This window comes from Alligator sinensis, unplaced genomic scaffold, assembly GCF_000455745.1.
Source record: "Alligator sinensis unplaced genomic scaffold, ASM45574v1 scaffold482_2, whole genome shotgun sequence".
Lineage (NCBI taxonomy): Eukaryota > Metazoa > Chordata > Crocodylia > Alligatoridae > Alligator > Alligator sinensis.
In genome coordinates, this window is record NW_005842678.1 from 267,560 (window position 1) to 288,618 (window position 21,059).

At 39.7% G+C, this 21,059-nt stretch overlaps 1 protein-coding gene across 28 annotated transcripts in view; it reads left to right on the forward strand.

The window, feature by feature from the left end:
• The window catches only part of DST (dystonin), a 428,507-nt gene that overhangs the window by 197,672 nt on the left and 209,776 nt on the right, over window positions 1-21,059 (forward strand). For 26 of the 28 annotated variants that reach the window (XM_025215834.1, XM_025215826.1, XM_025215830.1 and 23 more), the window contains 17 exons: window positions 3,109-3,221; window positions 3,349-3,455; window positions 4,206-4,325; window positions 6,452-6,547; window positions 6,632-6,759; window positions 9,525-9,618; window positions 9,951-10,105; window positions 11,290-11,752; window positions 11,859-11,987; window positions 12,184-12,261; window positions 12,353-12,514; window positions 12,611-12,715; window positions 14,253-14,348; window positions 17,022-17,147; window positions 18,890-19,042; window positions 19,300-19,454; window positions 19,660-19,786. In XM_025215834.1, the coding sequence (XP_025071619.1) occupies window positions 3,109-3,221; window positions 3,349-3,455; window positions 4,206-4,325; window positions 6,452-6,547; window positions 6,632-6,759; window positions 9,525-9,618; window positions 9,951-10,105; window positions 11,290-11,752; window positions 11,859-11,987; window positions 12,184-12,261; window positions 12,353-12,514; window positions 12,611-12,715; window positions 14,253-14,348; window positions 17,022-17,147; window positions 18,890-19,042; window positions 19,300-19,454; window positions 19,660-19,786 (2,407 nt within the window). Of the gene's footprint in view, window positions 1-3,108; window positions 3,222-3,348; window positions 3,456-4,205; window positions 4,326-6,451; window positions 6,548-6,631; window positions 6,760-9,149; window positions 9,412-9,524; window positions 9,619-9,950; window positions 10,106-11,289; window positions 11,753-11,858; window positions 11,988-12,183; window positions 12,262-12,352; window positions 12,515-12,610; window positions 12,716-14,252; window positions 14,349-17,021; window positions 17,148-18,345; window positions 18,468-18,889; window positions 19,043-19,299; window positions 19,455-19,659; window positions 19,787-21,059 lie in introns of those variants that run through there. The other 2 variants (XM_006033921.3, XM_025215841.1) reach the window with 2 other exon arrangements.

Consider the following 21,059-nt stretch of genomic DNA (forward strand, 5'->3'; position numbering starts at 1 on the left):
CATGATTTATTTTAGATGAGTGCATTGCGTCAAATATACAGCTGACTAGAAATGAGATGGTTTTCATTTCAAATTGTTCTTGTTGTTTAAAATAATGTTAGTAACCATGTTTTGTTCTGAGTTTTGAAGATAGAGAAGTATTTCTAAGATTCACATAAAGTTAGGGTTAGGTGGTGGGGTGAAATGGAAACTGTGACTTAAACTAATACATGCAATTTTTCAGTAATTGTGAAAGAAACCATACCTCGTATTTGCATGACTGCAACTGTATACTTAAGAAATGTTAGTATCATCAGAACTATTTATTGCTTATTTTTCTGAAGAAAGAAAAGGTTCTTCTAATAACTTGTTCTTTCTTGTTTTGGGAGTTGGCATACAAATAGACATCATATATCACTCTTTGCTGTTCTTACCAGCAAGTGTGAAATGAATTGAAGAAAAACAGAATGGGAGGCACAGCATATATTTATACAGAAGTTTTTTGTTCTCTATCTACTGTATGCAATAAAGGAAATCTCTATTAATCTACAGTGGGCACGTCTACATGAGACGCTTACTGTGCATTAGCCTAATAACACTGTGCAATACTGTGTCACAGCAAAAACCATGCTAATAGTCTGCTGCACAGTGTTATTAGGCTAAATGCGCAGTAAGCATCACTAACCATGCGCCAGTGGTACTGCACAGTAACTTTAGGTATGGTGCATTTAGTTTAGTATTTTATTAAGGATGTACTAAACTAAATGCGAAGTATCCAAGGTGCATTCATGAACATATATACACACCCAGTATGTACTAGTGTGATTCTGATGTAATAGGTCATTATGCTTCTTTTCCAGCAGTTACTTTTACTTGTTGTGCCTTTATGTCACTAAAGGTAAAAGATATTTTTTTCATTATAGTTAAATTAAAAAGAAATAATAATTAAAAAAAAATAGTATGACCCTGCTTCTGCTCCAGTTAAAGTCAGTGTTGTCAATTTGATAACAAATTCTGTCTCAGTAAGACAAGATTGCTGAAAACTCCCATTGACGTCTATGGAGAGCACATGAGTGTTAGAAAAATATTCTGGTACTCAAATGTTTCTTTTAAGAAAATGTTACTGTTTTAAAAGTCTTACTGATTAATTCTCTAGACAACACAAGGAAAACTTCAATTTGAAATGGTTGAAAGAATTTTATTCCATTTGTAATGTATTTTTAATAAATTCTCCGCTATGGTCACATTGAATGTAGTGAATTTAACAGTTTTAGAAATTGGTATGCTGAAAGAGCTTGTGTTTTTAGTGGCTTTGAAAAAAAGTAAATCAGTTTGAAGTGCTAGTTTGACCTGTTTCTGTTCACTTTCAAATTTTGCTCTGGGAAACTGTATGAAAATGAATCATTTCCACCAGGAAGACATTTTACATTTCTGACAAATATAAGAATAGATTGCTGGAGTTATCCACTTCCTAATACTGGCTGACATTCACCTAATGTTACCTATAAGGACCTGGGTTTGAAAAAATGTAAACATTTCACGTGTTTTGAAAGTTAGCAACTGCTGTTTTGATATTAGAATTCTCCTGCCATCAGTGGCACCACCAGTTTAGTGACTCCATGCTACTGAGCTCCAGCTGATGCATCTGTGACAAAGACATAGAGTCTCTTTTTGTACTGCTTTTTTCCTTTCTTCTGTTTTGGGGTTGTTTCAAGCTTTGTTAAAGCCTGGTTTTCAGAACCTCCAACAACAGCTGACCTCAGTCAGAGCTGTTGATTTTTAACATCTTTTGACAGTTGTCTTCTTATTTGCTAAAGCTTAACTATATTCTTAATTCTGTACCAGGTGCAAATTAAGATAACTGGTTTGCTGAGGAGTTGACAGCCTGAGAGCCAGCCAGAAAACATGTAGAAAGCCTAGAGTTTAATGCTTACTTAGAAGTTTAAAGCATAACATTTTGAGATAGCGATGTTGGCAGGAGTTTGTTTCCAAAGGCATTATAAAAAATATATTTATTTACAGAAGTATGAGCAAAGAGACAGTGTTACACTGATGAACAGGAATGTTGGTCCAGGTGTCTGAGATTGAATGATCCATGAAGGAAGGCACAAAGATATAGAACAGGCTGTTCAACTGGTGGCCTCTGGGCTGCATCCAGCCTGTGAGAGGTCAACACGCAGCCCCTGGGCTCTTGTCTGACTGCTGCTGCTACCATTACTTCAGTTCCTGTGGCAGTGGTGGCCAGAGTCTCTGGGGAAGGACAGCATAGTGGGAGGCTGGTAAGATTGCTTCCCATGCAGCAGCACTGGCAGGGAGGCAGTACCGTACCTAGACTCCTGGCAGCTGTGGGTGAACTTTTAGTATCGGGCCCCCCTTTGCCAGAGATAATGATGATAATAACTGGACAATGGGAAAAAATTACCATTTTCGGACCCCCTTTCTATATAGGGCCTGGGCAGCCGCCCAGTTTGGTGTGGTGGTAGCAGAGAGGAGACTCGTGCATCAGAGAGGGAGGGGGACCTGTGCTTCTAGCACAGCACTGGTGGGAGAATTACCCAAGCCATGGTGGTAGAAGGAGGACTTGCATGTTGTTAGTGGTGGAGGGCTTGTGCAGGGGGGCTGCATGCAGCAGGGGTCCCAGGGAGCTCATGTGGAGGCTGTGGTATGCAGCCTACATGGTGTGCACCCTGGGGCTTGAGACCTGTGCAGTATGCAGCCCCCAGCGGCTCTGAAGTTGGACAGCCTTGACATAGACAGTGAAGCTAAAGTCTTGCCTACATATTGATACTCAGAAAAAGTTAATCCATATTAACTAAGGGGAATTAGCTAAACTGCATTACGTTTCTTTGTGGACCCATTTGACTCCATATTAAAGTGTCCTTAATATGATTTAGCTTACTCGGAAGTAAGTCTCTTTAATGCTAAACAAACATGGGAGTTTAATGTAGTTTACCTAATGTACTTTAAAAGGCGATTAGAATACCACAGACCCTGAAACACATTTTTAAAAAATAATAGTGCATGTTACATTGCCCTTTTAAAGGATTGCACTGTAGAATAAATATTATAGTATTTTGAAACAAGTAATTAATGACTGAATTGTTGTTATTTTTGTTTGTTTTTATATAGGCCGGACCTGATAGACATGAATGCTGTTGCTGTTCAAAGCAACCTTGCAAATTTAGAACACGCTTTTTATGTAGCAGAAAAACTTGGTGTTGCCAGACTTCTGGATCCTGAAGGTAAGTCGTTTCTTAGACTTTGTTGCAAGCAAGCTAGCATATAATTTAAAATATCAGAGTTCTATAGAGTTATTTGTGAAAATGTGTATGTATGCATAATAAAAAAACTGTACTGTGGTGTTCTTAGATGTTGATGTCTCCTCACCTGATGAGAAGTCAGTAATAACTTATGTGTCATCACTTTATGACGCATTTCCCAAAGTACCAGAAGGCGACGAAGGCATCAGTGCAAATGTAAGTAGGAGAGCAACACCCATGGAGCATGTCAGCTTCCTTGACCTGCCTCTAATTTTCAAGGTTCCAACTCAGTAACATTAGCAAAGTTCTCCACAGATTGCTGTCACACATGCTACTGCCAGTCCCACTACAGCAGTAACACAGGAGAAAGCTTTTTTTGTTGACAATAACTAGAGATTTAAGGGTATAAGAACATAAGAAATGCCATACTGGGTCATACCACAGGTTTATCTAGCTAAGTATCCTGTCTCTTATGGTTGCAGAGAGTGGAAACTAAGGGGAAGAAAGAGCATATCCAGGATGATTTATTTGCTCGTCTCCCCTACAGCCTACTGCAGGGGTGCTCAACCTCTTGCCAGATGCTGGAGTCCTGCACTGTTTGTCGCAGCTGGGCCATGCCACCCTCCCTCTCTCACCATGGGGCTGGGTTGAGGCCAGGCCATGTCCCTTTTCCCATCTCCAGCAGGGCCAAGTCACATCCCCTTTACCCCTTAGGAGCCAGGCCACACTCCCTCTCCCCACAAGGCCAGGTTGGGGCCTGGCCATGACCTCTTCTCCCCACGCCCCCCATGCCATGCTCCTTTTCCCCTGTGGGGCCAAGCCACACCCCCTTTCCCTCTGGGGCTGGGCTGTTTTGCTAGGCATAGGAATTTATTTTGCATCATGAGGCTTCAAAATGAATAGCAAAAATTATGAAGCTGTATGTTTATTTTCTTCTGATCTCTTAATTGTGATGTGCTTTGCTAGGATGTTGAAGTTAAGTGGGTTGAATACCAGAATATGGTGAACTACCTCATCCAGTGGATCAGGCACCATGTCACGATAATGTCTGACAGAACTTTTCCAAACAATCCTGTAGAACTGAAGGTGAGGCTTGGCATAAGGAACTAAATCTGTTATTCCTGCTTGTTTTGAAAGATGATGAGTCAAGTGAAGAATCAATGATGATATGCATTTCCATGATTTCTGTTTTTAATTTCAAGGTGAACCTGTAGAGTTACTAGTGCTAAGTTTGGGGTGACATGCTTGGGCTTTGTGAAGATTATTTATAGGTCTTCAAATATTTCTTTAAAAGACACATTCAACTTCTATGAGATTTTCTGGTCATCCTGTGGTTCCCTTATGCACTGGGGTCACTGATACTAAGGTGTGATGAGATCTGATCCACAATCTCAACAGCTGCACCTCCTGCCAGGCAGAGTGCATGGCAGTCCAGTTGTGCCTTACTTGGAAGACCAGGTGGAATCCAGGCTCGTGATCCTAGGCTCTCCCTGTATTAGCAACTTGAAAGCTTAGGTGTCCATAATCAACTGATTGTCAGCTGGGGACTGGGCCTGAACTAGGATTTAGAACTGGCCCCAGGCCAGTCCCCGGCCCCAGCCAACAATCAGTTGATTGTCAAAACCCCAGCCAGGTGGCACATGTTGTTTTATACGTCTCAGAGCATGGGGCCCCAGGGTTGGGCTGCCACAGCTACATAGCACACATGATTTTATCAGTCCCAGTACACAGGGACCCTGAGATGAGTACAAAGTGTGTGTGCTGCTCAGCTGGGTGGTAAATGTGTTTTTAGTGGTTCTGGTGCATCAGACTGGGCTGCCACTGGTCCCCATGGACTGGGATGGGGAAAACCAGGTGTACTGCCTAGCTGGGAGGCACATGTGGCTTTACTGGTCCTGGTGCATGGGGACTGGATCAGGCTGCTGCCACCCGATCCCCAGGCTCCTGTATGCTGGGATGAATACAGACTGCATGTGCTGTCCAGCCAGGGAGCACACATGGTTTTACTGGTCCTCGTGCACTGGGACGAGTAAAGTGTTTTGCCAAGCTGGGTGGAACCTGTGGTTTTTACCAGTCTGAGAATATGGGGATCATGGGACTTGGCTGCCACAACCAAATCCTGAAGTCCCCATGAGCCTGGACGAGTTAAGTGTGGTCTTCACTGGTCCTGGCACATGGGGACCCTGGGATTAAGGAGGTTCTCCCTGATCTTGGGGTCCCATTGCTCTGGGACTTTAAAGAACTGCATGTGCAGCTGGGCTGCACACATGGTTTTCTGACATCCCTAGTACCTGGAGACCTCAGGATCAGGGAGATGTTCCTTTATCCCTGAGTTTGTGGGCACCAGGGATGGCAGAAAACCATGTGCACAGCCCAGCTGCATACAGGGTTTTTAAAGGTCTGTGGTCCAGTGAGCCTGATGTTGATGAGATGTTCCCTGATGTCAGGCTCACTGTGTCACACATCTGCCTCTGAGGGTTGGGCAGGGGTCCAGGATCCAGGGACTGCCTCTGCCCCCAAATGAATTGGGTAGGGGACAGCGGTGTCCCAGATCTTGGGGTTGCTCCATGCTTGATCCTGGCACTCAGCTGAGTGTCGGGATCTGGCATAGGCCAGCCCCAACTGGTCATACATTCAATTTAAGGCATAATATAAATGAGCCACAAAGTTGTCACACCTTATATGTGAAATAGCTTTGGCTTGCTTATTGTATTATCACACCTTAAACTGACACGAGTGTGTGGCGGAACCTATTAATTGGATTTTTAAAATAGCATGCGTCACGAGCCTGGAACAAATAAGGTATTAAAATGTTCTAGCTTCTATGTAGAGACCTGAAGAAGAATGTCTTGCATTCAAAAGCTTGTCTAACTCTCCCATCTATGAAGTTGGTCCAATAAAGGATATCACTCTAAGAAATTCTTGCCTCTGTAAATATCATCCTTTTGTGCAAACACATATGTACAGGGGGAGTCACTTGCAGGCAGATGGTGGCCAGGTTGACGACCATTTGAAAATACTGTTTTTATTCTGCTTAAAATGCTAGAAATACTTTGCTAGTATATACCAAGGACAAGCATATTGTGTAAAGGTAGTCTTCAAGACAACAGTTTAAAAACTGAAACCTATTATGCATAGTAGAATGTGGTCAGCTAGTAGTAAAATATTCTGTTTGAGGAAGTAGATAGTAACCCTTACTTATTTTTCCCTAGGCACTTTATAATCAATACTTACAGTTTAAAGAAACAGAAATTCCACCAAAGGAAATAGATAAATCCAAAATTAAACGTCTGTATAAACTGCTGGAGGTAAGCTGTGCTTCTTGTACATTAACACATTGAAATGTTCTAGTCTTTGGTTCATGTTAAGCAGAGATTATATGTTTTTTAAAGGTCTGGATAGAATTTGGACGCATCAAACTCCCTCAAGGCTACCATCCAAATGATATAGAAAAAGAATGGGGAAAACTAATTATTGGTATGCTGGAAAGAGAGAAAACCCTTCGACCTGAAGTAGAGAGGTACGTTAGTGAATGCTTGACTGGAGCAAGCTTTTTCCCCTGACGCTTTGCTTTCTGTTGTTACTTGCTGATGTGTTTTCCATGGTAAAATTCACATCATTGCTTTAGAATGAAGATTTCTCACTGTTTTGTTTTTTCCCTGTTTTGGGCTTGAAGAGCTTTAACTTGACTTATTATTTTAGGTCCCCATGAAATGGTAGGAGTGGTGTCAACAAGCTGTAATGGATAAGTGTGCGAACCTCAAATCAGCAAAAAACCTAACTGCATACATAACATTAAGTATGTCCTTTCCTTTCCTCTGCAGAGGGCCAGGATAGGGCATATGCACCACTTGATTTGAGTTAAGCCATATTCTGCATAGACTATATATTTCCAGCCTACAAACTGGGGTAATTTCACTCTGTGCATGAGATGGTCTGAGATCTCATTTTTGCTATTAATACTGTAATGTTCTCAGCAATTTACAGCATCTAAACTTGCAAAGTACATGAAGAGCAATTCATCATGGGTCACTGTATTTGACGTGATGTTTTTTCCAACATGATTGTTTGATTCTCTTTACACTGGACCTTGTCTCAGGACAGTTCTGTTTTGTATGTACAATTTTGGTACAAACAAAAGCCATTACAGAAAAAAGTGTTGTCTGACCACTTGCCTGACCATTTATTTGATCTAGAACCCGTTAAGATTTTGAGCTAAAAGTATTGAAGTGTTTTTATAGTCATCCGCAGTGACTTGTCTGTAAGAGGGAGATTCTAGTGGCAAAAGAAGAGCTGAAGGCAGCTGGTATTAATAGAAGGAAATATCATGGGAGCAGCCAAGGGAGCAAGGATAAGGTGCCTGAGACTGCTTATTCAGAGTATACTTGCTGTAGTCTTTGCTGGAGGGGTTTCTATAGAGTTGAATGCCTGCACTGAATAGGTAGAGAAGCAAGTAGTAAGGCAGTGATGGAAACACAACAGGCAAGGTTTTGCATGTTAGGGCAGATTCACCATCAAGGGGCAAAGCTAGCACCCCCATTTGGAAGGTATTAAATTGGGCAATAATTATAGCTACAGAATGCTGGACTGTATCTATTGCAAATAAGTATAAATGTAATTATGTAATTATTATAATTATTTGTTTATGTTTTTTATTTTTTTATCCATATAAGCATAAACATCCATTCACCTATGGTTCTCCACATATATTTAAATTTACCTGATAAACATAAAACAGTTGAGTTGCTAGATAGTCACTGCATGATGAAGAGGAAAATGAATAAATCTGAGCAATGTTGGAACATCAATCAAATAAAATTAATGGTAGATGTGAAATCAGTAGTTTGTTCCATCTTAAACTGATAACTAGTGCACTGGTGCATGTTGCTGTTGCTGCACTGGTACAGAGGTAGATTGTTTCAGCCTGAGCCTTCAAAATGGAATTTGACTGTGACAACAATGAGATGGCAGGCTGATACATGAAGATAAAAAAATGTTAAAACTCTGCCTCTTAGCCTGGTAAATCCCAAGAAGACATCAGAACAGATGGTAACTAGTGGTCAGAGACTGAGATCCAAATTATTATTAGGTGGGTAAGGAAAGGGCTAGCTTGGTGTTCCTGCTTGCCTGGCTTATAGGAGCTAAAACTGTCAGAAATGAGTTCACTGAACCTCTTCAGAGGCAGCCCGGGCTCTTTACATCCTTAAAGAAACAGTCCTGTAACATGGATGCAGTTCTGTAGTGTGCTGTAAGTGGACTGAAAGGCCAGAAAAATGTAGGATCTCAAGGCACCCAGTACAGAATCACTGTAGTACAGAGCTGTCAGCTCTGAAAACTGGAGAAATCAGTGTCGTTTCCAGAATTACAGGCTGTTATGATTAAAATAAACATGCCTAACTGGGTTTAAGATGCAGTGGATTTATGATAGTGGAGTTGTAAAATATACATGAGTCCTGCTTTGACTAGCTAAAGACTTGACTAACTACTGTGTTACTCCAGTTTTATGTTGACATAGCTTTATTTGAAATTAGGAAAGGCATCTTACTTGAATCTGAAGTAACTCAGTGGGGAGCAGAGTCTCTCCCTTTGTTTCTTTTAGTATATCTTTTCAATGAAAGGGCCGTAGTGCACTATGGAAAGTTTAATATCCCCTTTAGTTTGTTGAAATTGAGTGATACTTAAATCAAATATTTGGCATGTCTGCTTCCAAGTGCCGCCCTTGTCTTTCTGCTTAGTCTGTACTTGTAGAGCTTTAATGTAAGGCAGGGAAGCCAAACCCAAAAAAGCATACATAGCCCTAGGCAAAATCCTTTGAAGACGTATTGGAATATTAATTGCAGGGTGTTGAATATGCATGTTGGAGCCTATTTAGAGAAGGAATGTTGGGTGTTTCAAAAGACAGCAGGGAGATTTCATTACTGGAAGCTGTACATTTTTGCAGTTTTACCTTTTTAAATTTTTTAGTAAACATAAATGGGTAGAGAGAGAGTTCTTTTAGTTTAAAAATGAATAGCAGTACTTACGGCTACCACAGCAGTGATTCCTTGTTCAGCAACAGTACTAGTGCTAGAACTAGCATTGACTCCAATGAGAATTTTCTTTCTGTTAATTGTGGTCCAACACTGATTAATTCTTGTATAAGCTTCAGCAATGACACCTTAGAAGGATCTAGGTAAGCTGGCATAATATTGATGTTTTTATGCAAGAATTTTTTCCCCTTTGTTATTCCACATGTATAGCAGGTACCATTAATATTTTTTTTCAAAAGGCTCTTGTGTATTTTAGGTTGGAAATGCTGCAGCAAATTGCAAACAGAATTCAACGGGACAGCCTGGGCTGTGAAGACAAACTGATACTTGCTCGGAACGCTCTGCAGTCTGTAAGTCAGTTGTTGATTCTGTTCCGGGTATGGCTGTGAGCTTTTCTTTTTGCATTGAAATCTTTACAGTTTTTAAAACTTTAATTTCATAGCATTTAATTTGACTCTGTCATTACTGACCTTTCCCATATTATTTTCTTTTGTTTAATATTTCTGTAAAAGGATGTGATATGTTGCATAGAAATATTTCTTCCAGGTTATCACCAAGTAATTGTTTTAAACTTATTTAAGTTAAAAAAAAACTGTAGAGGAAAAATCAGATTTATTACAGAGTATTTCTCCTCTGTTTGGCTGCAGAATTTAATTGCCATTTTTATCCTTCAAATACATAGGATACCAAGCGATTAGAATCAGGGCTACAGTTCCAAAATGAAGCAGAGATAGCTGGGTACCTACTTGAATGTGAGAATCTTTTGCGCCAACAAGTGATTGATGCTCAAATTCTTATTGATGGAAGATATTATCAGGCAGATCAGCTTGTTCAGAGGTAAGTTTTACATTTGAAATACATGCAGTTATCAACATAGTAGGGCCGGAGTGTTACTGTATCTATGATTGTCCAGGAAATATATGAGGCAAGGATTTTTTGTGGTGTCTTTATTGGACCAACAGTATAGTTAGTTAATCTTGTTAGACCAGCTTCCGGGTACAAAGTGGCTCTTTGTGCCCAAGGGATTGTTCAGTATCTCTCCCGACTATACAGTTAGTCCAATAAAAGACATCACCAAAAAAACAAAACAAAGAAAAAAAAAAGTTTTCAAAGCGGGCCTAGTGTTAAGCAACTAATTAGGTACCTAAACTAAAGTCACTAGATTTTCAGACATTTGAGTATTCACTGATTTTGTTATAATTAGTGAAAGTTGAATGAATTCATCATTTCTGAAAATGAGGTCACTGATCTAAGTCCATTTCACTTTATTACACATCCAGTTTTGAAAACTACAGAGTTATTTTATTGATCTTAAACTTGTTACCTTTTCAAAATTGCCAATTATGGTCTGTGTCAGTAGAAATAAGATTTATGACAATAGCTGAGTTATATCTTTAGAAGCAGAAGATCAGGTGAAGTAGCAGAGTACCACTTATCACAAACATACATCATAGCTGTACAGTGTTATTCTACAGGGAAAAAATAGGACAGGACCCCAGAGTCTGTCATGGGTAATTCTGAATTTGAGGAGGGGAGGGTCAAGCATGTGATAACTGCTTTGGTACTGAGCTGTAAACAGCTCTCTACAACCAGTTAATCCACCCCAACATGTAGTATCATGTATTGCAAGATTTATGTTTGTCTAATTGAGCTTGGTTGTGTATCTGATACATGCCACTGCCTGCATTATGTTGGCTTTCTGGGTTATTGCCAAGAATGTGTCCATACCAAGTGCATGTTAGCCATGCATGTATGTATATGGTAACATGTTACATGCAAAGTTATTATTAGAGATGTTTACCAGATAAAATCGATGTGCTAATATAAATCTTATGTAGAAACTGTTTTAATAGTGAGTGTAAAACTGAAAAACAAATAGGGTAAATTTTTGTTCAAGTAGAATGCCTTATAGGTACAAGATAAATTATAATTCTGTAGATCAGTTCAGCATAAAATGCTTTCACAAATCTTCAGTGTTATTATTTTGGTTTTTTAATGAAGTAAATGTAATGTCTTTATAGGGTTGCAAAACTTCGTGATGATCTTATGGCCTTAAGGACAGAATGTTCCTCAATATACAGCAAGGGCCGTATGCTGACAACAGAACAGACAAAGCTGATGATATCCGGAATAACACAAAGCTTAAACTCAGGATTTGCACCAACCTTAACCCCTGATTTGAACTCTGGAATAACCCAGAGTTTAACATCTACTTTGACTTCTTCCAGTCTGACATCAGGCCTCTCCTCAGGTCTGACTTCACGATTGACTCCAGCAATAACTCCAGTTTACACGCCAGGCATTCCACCAAGGTTAATTCAAAGTTATGTCCCGGGAGTAGACACGGGTGCCCTGCAAACACTCAAACTGATGCAGATCCGAAAGCCTCTCATGAAATCAGCTTTTGTTGGTCAAAATTTAACAGAAGAAGAAATCAACATGAAATTTGTCCAGGACCTTTTGAACTGGGTAGATGAAATGCAGGTAAAAGACCTTCTGCAAAAGCTCTCAGTCCAACTCTAGCAATTTTGTCTGCTTACTGACAGTGTAAGATTATCTTTTCTGTTCTATTAATTCTTCTCTTTATAAGGTGCAACTTGATCGGGCAGAATGGGGTTCAGATTTGCCAAGCGTTGAAAGCCATTTAGAAAATCACAAAAATGTTCATAGAGCTATTGAAGAATTTGAATCTAGCCTTAAAGAAGCTAAAATCAGTGAGGTACAGTACTGTATTTTTTATTTCTTAAGGCTACTTTTTTATTGCATTACTCACAAGGCAATAATGACTTATATATCTTGGAGTTCAAAAACTTTCTTTAGTGAAAACAGAAGCTTTGTATTATTTGTATTTGAGAATAATTACTTAATGTAACTCATTTTTGTTATTGTCTTTTGACCTCATGTACCCTACACAGATCCAAATGACTGCACCTCTTAAACTGAGTTATGCCGAAAAATTGCACAAACTGGAGAGCCAGTATGCAAAACTCCTGGTAAGATCTTTATACCTCTTTCATGTTCAACTGTTAATTATGTGTCATTCTGTTAATTAGAACAATTTATTATTATTATTATTTTTTTAAGAACACATCAAGAAATCAGGAAAGGCATCTTGATGCTCTTCACAATTTTGTGTCCCGTGCCACTAGAGAGCTTATATGGCTGAATGAAAAGGAGGAGGAAGAGGTTGCTTATGACTGGAGTGATAGAAACTCCAATATATCACGAAAAAAGGAGTACCACGCAGTAAGCATTACAAATATAATCCAAAAGGAAGTAACTGAGATACCTTAAGTGATTCAACACATTTCTAAAATATTTATGTTTTTTGATTTGAAAAAGGAGTTAATGAGAGAACTTGATCAAAAAGAAGAAGTAATTAAATCTGTTCAGGAAATAGCAGAGCAGCTTCTCTTGGAAAATCATCCTGCAAGGCTAACTATTGAGGTATGTCAGTAAATACAGCACACAAACCAGAACACCATAGCCTAATTTAACAATAATTCTTGAGATTTTCTTTCTTTTAAAAACAAAATGATTTTCTGTGCCTCTGGTTTAACTGCCTCACTTTATGTATGTTGATATTATTTATATATAGATGTGAACAATTTCTGGAGTATTATGGAGGTTTTACTTAGCAAAACTGTCAGTGAAGCTAAGATTTACCAAATTGGTCTATTCAGCTGTATTTTGCAACTTCCATTGATGTTAATGTTAGTACAAACTGAAGGAATAAAATGGCTTTTTCTATTGTTCGTCCTCCCTTTATATTGGAAAAGGCCTCCTGAGAGCAATTCCAGTCACAAATATTTTATCCTATTGCTTCCTTTTAAGGTTCAAGTTTTAGTTTTGTGACATTATTGTCAGTAAATTAAAGAACGTGTTTGGACATTGGCCTGTAATAAAGTAGTTTGATTTATTGGCTTGAAAGTGTGTAGAAGGTAATCTGGTTACATGAAAAAATATTGTAGCTACCCTAGAAGCTTTACAAGTTTCCAACAGAGAGTGTCAGATCATTTTCACTGCAGATATTCAAGTCAAGAATAAACAGTCAGGTAGTGATACAGGAGAAACAATAAAAACTGTTATAATATTGTAGAATGAATTTAAGTAGTCAAGGAAATTACCAACATTCTGGGAAATTACCTGAATACCTGGATTTGATGATTCTTTAGTTTTATTCTCTTATAAATTGGAGATAAATGAAGAGTTGTACTTCCTGCCTTCCTTTGAACAGGCCATGGATGGATTTGTATGTAGTGTAAATTTACATGCTTTACTAGCATATGTATTACTCCATATCAGAGTAATAAACAGTTATAGTACTAAAATGAACCCTGAAGTGAAAGGTTCATGTGTGAAAGCTGTAGTTCTTAGGATACATACAACAGTTGTGTGTTCTAAATTGTTTTACATTCCTGCCTTCTGTGCAGGAAATAGGATTTCATAATATTTGTTTTCATATTACTTTGGAAAACTATAGTGTATGGCTGTGCATTAATGGATTGAGCCAGTGTTTACTCAAGCAGTGGAAAGATTCCATTGACTTCAATGGGGTTGAGGGATTTGCATGAGATTTTTTATTCATTTTGATACTCTTCACAATGTTTAGAGCACCCTCTGCTGGCAAATGTTTGGGTAATGCAGCAGAATTTTCTATTTATATAAGCTTAGTAATAAAGATTGTATCCGAAACATCATTCTAGAATGGCTAAATGTGTTTAAAATATAATGCAAAAATATATGCATGTACATATTAGAGATTTGGGTATATTTACAGTCCATTTTATGGGTCCATTTAGGGTCACGTTTTATGTTTGATTGTAGAATTCTGGCTATTTTGAATTCAACATTTTTTTTTCAAGGGTAACGATGGCGGGAAACTATGCTTATATTTATAATGTTGTTATTTTTTCCCTAAATTCTGTGCACGTATTTAATTTCTGTTTTTTTTCCCTAAAGTACCTCCTTTTTCTATTTAAAGGCTTACAGAGCTGCAATGCAGACACAGTGGAGCTGGATTTTACAGCTCTGCCACTGTGTTGAACAACATTTGAGAGAAAATGCTGCATATTTTGAGGTAAGTAAGTAAACCAGAAAAAATGGTAATACCTTAAAGCATGATTATATTTGGGGAAAAATGAATTGGGACTATTAATTACTATGTTTTCTGTCTTATATGATGCACTTACCCCCCCAAAAGGAGGTCTGTAATTAAGCTATAATGCAGCAAAATTTTCTGTTGGTATAAGATTTAGTACAAACATTATTTATATAAGAGACATCATTCTATAATGGCTAAAATTATTAAAAATATTATGGAGGAATATATGCACATATATATTAGAGATGTAAATTCATAGTTTCTTAGTTTTTAGGGTCAGAAACAAGATCAGATCATCAAATTCAACCCCCTGCCCTGGGCAGGAATGAGTGCTGGGATCATAATACCCCAACCAGATATCTATCCAACCTCCTCTTAAAGACCCTCAAGGTAGGAGAGAGCACCACCTCCCTTGGGAACCCATTCCAGAGCCTGGTAGCATTAACATTAAACTAATGCCTCCTGATAACAAGCCTGAACCTGCTCTCAATCAATTTGTGGCTGTTATTCCTTGTTATCCCAGGTGGTGCCCAGGGGAACAGAGCCTCACCTATTTTTCGCTGGTCCCCCCTGGTGAGTTTATAGATGGCCACCAGATCCCCTCAGTCTTCTCTTGTGGAGGCTGAATAGATTCAGGCCCTTTAGTCTATCTTTAGTCTGTCTTTGTAGGGCCTGGGCTGCTGCCCCTGACCATGTGAGTGGCCCTCCTCTGGATCCTCTCAAGGTTAGGCACATCCCTCTTGAAGTGCGGTGCCCAGAACTGGACACAGTACTCCAACTGTGGCCTGACCAGAGCCGCATAGAGGGGAAGGATCACCTCCCTGGACCTGCTTGTGATGCATCTGTAGATGCACAACAAGGTGCAGTTAGCTTTACTGACCGTTTCCTTGCATTGGTGGCTAATGTCTATCCTGGAGTCAGCAATGACTCCAAGTTCCCTTTCAGCCACTGTGTTGTTGAGAAGGGTGTTCCCCAGCCTATAGGTATGTTGCAGGTTCTTTCTCCCTAGATGCAGCACCTTGCACTTGCCTGCATTGAATTCTATCCTATTCTCATCTGCTCACCTCTGTAACCTGTCTAGATGTAGTTGGATTCTGTCCCTCCCCTCCAGTGTGCCCACTTCTCCCTACATCTTTGTGTCATTAGCAGATTTGGACAGCGTGCTTTCCATGTCCACCTCCAAGTCACTGATAAAGATGTTGAATAGCACAGGCCCGAGGACCGAGCCCTGGGAAACTCCACTGCCTACATCCCTTCAGGTCGAAAACGACCCGTCCACCACCACTCTCTGGGTGCGACCATCAAGCCAATTTGCCACCCATTTGACTGTGTAGGCATCAGTGCCACAGTCACCTAGTTTTTCTTATGAAAATGGGGTGAGAAACAAGTGTCAAAGGCATTCTTGAGGTCCAGGTAAACAACATCCACCTCGATGCCCGCATCCAAAGACTTTGTGACCTGGTTGTAAAAGGAAACAAGGTTAGTTAGGCAGGATCTGCCCTCAGTGAATCTGTGTTGGTTGCCCCTGAGCATTACCTCCCATGCTGGGTCCCCGCAGATGTGCTCCTTGATAATTTTCTCAAAGGTCTTCCCAAGGACCGAGGTGAGACTAACTGGACTCTAGTTACCCGGGTCCTCCTTTCTCCCCTTCTTGTAAATTGGGACCACTTTGGCCCTTTTCCAGTCCTCTCACCACCACCATTTTCTCGGCTATTCTACAAGCTAGTATAGAGTCTAGCTTATATGCCAGGAATACACAAACTGGAGCAGAATACCGGGGGAGAAAATCTACGGTTAAGGACAGTGTACGATTTTTTTTACAAAGTCACCTACAAAAGCAGTAAATGAGAATTTCATCGTTAATGTATGCTGTAATTGGACTGCTTTGTTTGAGTTAACTGCAATTTGTTTTTTCTTTATGTTTAAAGTATACAGTGTGTTCTCTGTTTTGGGAAGTCTATTATCTGGTACAGAGTAAGAACAATGTCAATGTAAATGGCCTTCAAAGCCACATCTGATCTGTACCCATTTAAATGACTAAAGGAGAAGCAGGCAGGGTTCTTTGGTTAGATGTGATATCTTTTATTAGACCAACTGGGTAGTTAGAAAACAGTTCTTAGCAAGCTTTCAGCCGCAGTCACCCTTCTTCAGGCATAGGGAGTCTCTGCTGTTCTGAGACTCCAAGAAATGAGAGAAGCTAAAAGTGTGGCAGGACTACAGGAGAAGCAGATTTTCTCTAATCTAGACTTTGTTCACACCAACATGCAAGCTACTTTGTGCATCTTTAATGTTTGTCTTATTACATTTCAAAAGCAAGTTATAGTTGTGAATTTCAGGAGTAGCAAGAATCACTATTCAAAAATCTTTCTTTCACATGAACAGTAAGTAACTTAAGTCCAGATGTTGGGATCCTGATCTGTTTTCTGGTAGCATGTGAAGTAGTCTGTAATGTTGTAATTTGTATCTGCCTCTGAGATCAAAGGCAGGCATTTTAAACTGCAGGAACAAATTACTTTTAACCTCAATCATTTCAATCTACTGTAAAATTAGCTTAAGCACTATTTACTGCTTTTTTAATAAACATTTTCTCTAGCACTTTCAAAATCATATAGTCTTGTTTTAGTTTAACCAATATATATCTCATCATAGTTTTTCAATGATGCAAAAGAGGCTATGGATTACTTAAAGAATTTAAAAGATGCCATACACCGAAAGTACAGTTGTGATCGGTCCAGTAGTCTGCACAGATTGGAAGATCTTGTTCAGGAGTCCATGGTAAGAATTCAAGAATCTTGTCAACCTAAGTTACAGTTAAACAAGATTTATGCATATCTTGTTTAAATAAAGCATCTTGTCAAGTAAAGCATATCTTAATGTAAAAACAAAATTATTTATAAACTTGTCCAACAAAAGGAATGTCATATGGCTATAAAATGTATTTCTACATTGTCTAATTAAACAAGTTTATTCATTTGCTCTAATTTACAGAATACTTTTCATAACTTTTAAATACACTCTTATTTATTTATTTATTTATTTTTCAATTCTAGATAAGAAGGGAACTGATGACTTCATAAAAAACTGGAGCAGAATACCGGGGGAGAAAATCTACGGTTAAGGACAGTGTACGATTTTTTTTACAAAGTCACCTACAAAAGCAGTAAATGAGAATTTCATCGTTAATGTATGCTGTAATTGGACTGCTTTGTTTGAGTTAACTGCAATTTGTTTTTTCTTTATGTTTAAAGTATACAGTGTGTTCTCTGTTTTGGGAAGTCTATTATCTGGTACAGAGTAAGAACAATGTCAATGTAAATGGCCTTCAAAGCCACATCTGATCTGTACCCATTTAAATGACTAAAGGAGAAGCAGGCAGGGTTCTTTGGTTAGATGTGATATCTTTTATTAGACCAACTGGGTAGTTAGAAAACAGTTCTTAGCAAGCTTTCAGCCGCAGTCACCCTTCTTCAGGCATAGGGAGTCTCTGCTGTTCTGAGACTCCAAGAAATGAGAGAAGCTAAAAGTGTGGCAGGACTACAGGAGAAGCAGATTTTCTCTAATCTAGACTTTGTTCACACCAACATGCAAGCTACTTTGTGCATCTTTAATGTTTGTCTTATTACATTTCAAAAGCAAGTTATAGTTGTGAATTTCAGGAGTAGCAAGAATCACTATTCAAAAATCTTTCTTTCACATGAACAGTAAGTAACTTAAGTCCAGATGTTGGGATCCTGATCTGTTTTCTGGTAGCATGTGAAGTAGTCTGTAATGTTGTAATTTGTATCTGCCTCTGAGATCAAAGGCAGGCATTTTAAACTGCAGGAACAAATTACTTTTAACCTCAATCATTTCAATCTACTGTAAAATTAGCTTAAGCACTATTTACTGCTTTTTTAATAAACATTTTCTCTAGCACTTTCAAAATCATATAGTCTTGTTTTAGTTTAACCAATATATATCTCATCATAGTTTTTCAATGATGCAAAAGAGGCTATGGATTACTTAAAGAATTTAAAAGATGCCATACACCGAAAGTACAGTTGTGATCGGTCCAGTAGTCTGCACAGATTGGAAGATCTTGTTCAGGAGTCCATGGTAAGAATTCAAGAATCTTGTCAACCTAAGTTACAGTTAAACAAGATTTATGCATATCTTGTTTAAATAAAGCATCTTGTCAAGTAAAGCATATCTTAATGTAAAAACAAAATTATTTATAAACTTGTCCAACAAAAGGAATGTCATATGGCTATAAAATGTATTTCTACATTGTCTAATTAAACAAGTTTATTCATTTGCTCTAATTTACAGAATACTTTTCATAACTTTTAAATACACTCTTATTTATTTATTTATTTATTTTTCAATTCTAGATAAGAAGGGAACTGATGACTTCATAAAGTCATTTCTGTTTGTGTGAACTGTTTTTTTTAAAAGACATGATAAAAAAAAGAAAAGTGTGAAGGAAGAGCAGAGCTCAGCCTACTTCTGGTTTTGTTCTTTTCTTAATTGGTATTTAGGAAGAAAAAGAACAACTCTTGCAGTACAAGAGCACAGTAGCAGGCCTTGTGGGGAGAGCAAAGGCAATCATTCAACTGAAGCCAAGGAATCCTGACTGTACACTCAAAACTTCCATCCCAATTAAAGCCATCTGTGACTACAGACAAATTGAGGTCAGAACCTTGAATTTCCTAAAATCAATTACAGCCGTGAGAAGACAGCTAAAGTTTAATTTACTTACATTTTCCTGGAAAACACAAGACCATAAATATCTTCCAGCCTAGTAAACAGAACAAATGCCTGTGTTCTGTCTTGCAGTTCTTTTTTCTGTTGTGTGACTTGCTTTGTGACACCACTTACAAAGGTCCTTTGTAAGAGTAGTTTATAATGCTTTATACGTTACACAGTTCTGCTTTTCTGTTAAAACTAGATAACCATTTACAAAGATGATGAATGCATATTAGCAAGCAACTCCCATCGCGCTAAATGGAAAGTCATTAGTCCAAGTGGTAATGAGGCCATGGTTCCATCTGTGTGCTTTACAGTTCCTCCGCCCAACAAAGAAGCAATAGATACTGCAAACAGGTAAGGTGAAAACAGCTAAATGTGTACAGCTGTAAGTATGTTTTAAAATAATGTTTTGTTTAGAGGAGGAGCATTTTCTTGAGTTCAGAGTAGAAGTGATGTTTCCTTTATTTGTGTTGAAACAATTTATAGTTTTGCTATTGTCTCCCTTTGCTACGTTAGCTTTTCTAACCTAATGTTAATCTTGTTTTTTTGTTTGTTTCAGAATTGAACAACAGTTCCAGAATGTACTGACCCTTTGGCATGAATCACATATAAATATGAAGAGTGTGGTTTCCTGGCACTACTTAACAAATGAAATTGAAACTATTCGTGCTGGCAATGTTGCCTCGGTAGGTATTACAGTAGGGGTAGGCAACGTTTTTTGGCCAGAGTGCCTAAAAAAACACAATGTCTACCTTGGAAGTTGCTGGAGTGCCAGCATGCCAGAAAAACAAAATAGGTTGGGGGGATACATGGCAGGACGCACTGCATATTAGTATATTTAATAATCATAAATATTGCCTTTGTTGTTGTGTATTCCTTTTTTGTTAAGCATGTTGCAATGAGAGAGAGAGAGAAAAAAGAGACAGAAAAAAGAGACAAGAGAAAGAGGGGAGAGAGAGAAAGAAAAAGAACAGAGAGAGAACCAGACACACACACACGCACACAGAGAACCACATGCACAAACACAGAGAACCAGAACACACCCAGAACAGACACGTGCACACACACACATCTAGAACCAGACACATGTGTGGGCACACAGACACACAGAACTAGACAGAGGCAGACAAACACATAGAACCAGATGTGCGGGCTCACGGAGCTGGGCTCCTGGGCCACTGGACAAAATCTGACCCAACAATGTTCTGGTTCTCCCAGAGCCCCTGTGCTTCCCCAGGGAGCCAGTCCCCAGGCTGCAGCACAGCTGGCCAAGGCCCCAGCCTGGAGCCTGCTCATCAGCCCAACTACCCACCCACCCTGCACAGCTAAGCCTGGAAAAGGTGCAGTGATCCTGGTAAGGGGCAGCGCCAACCTCATCCTGGTGCAGGGCTGGATCGGGGCTGGGCTTGGAGCAGGTGGGGGTCAGGCGGGCTCAGCTGTAAGCCCTGCTGCAAGCAGCCTGAGCTCCGTGGTTGGCAGCAGGTACCAGAGCCTAGGCTGGCTGCAGTCAGGGGGCTGCAAACAACTGCTCCGGGCTCTGGCATCAGCTCCGTACTGGTGGGTGCACACGCAGCTCAGAGCAGACGGTGGGGATAGGGCCTGAGGAAGCACAGCTCTCCTGCTGTCTGCTCTGAGGTGCACATACAGTTGCTGCCAGCACGGAGCTGATACTGGGGCTGTGGAGCCCGGCGCAGCTGTGGGCAGCCTGCCTGCTGCTTGCTGCAACTACCCAAAGCCCAGGCTGGCTACAAACAGCTGCGTTGGGCTCCAGAGCCCAGTCATCAGCTCTGTGGAAGCAGTGGGGGAGAGGCCCGGGTTGTGCTGCCTCAGGCTGCTCCCCCACCGTCCTCTCTGAGGCATGTGTGCACCTGCCAGTATGGAATTAATGCCGGAGCCTGGAGCAGATGTCTGCAGCCTCCTGGCTGCAACTGGCCCACGCTCTGGGTACGTGCTCGCAAC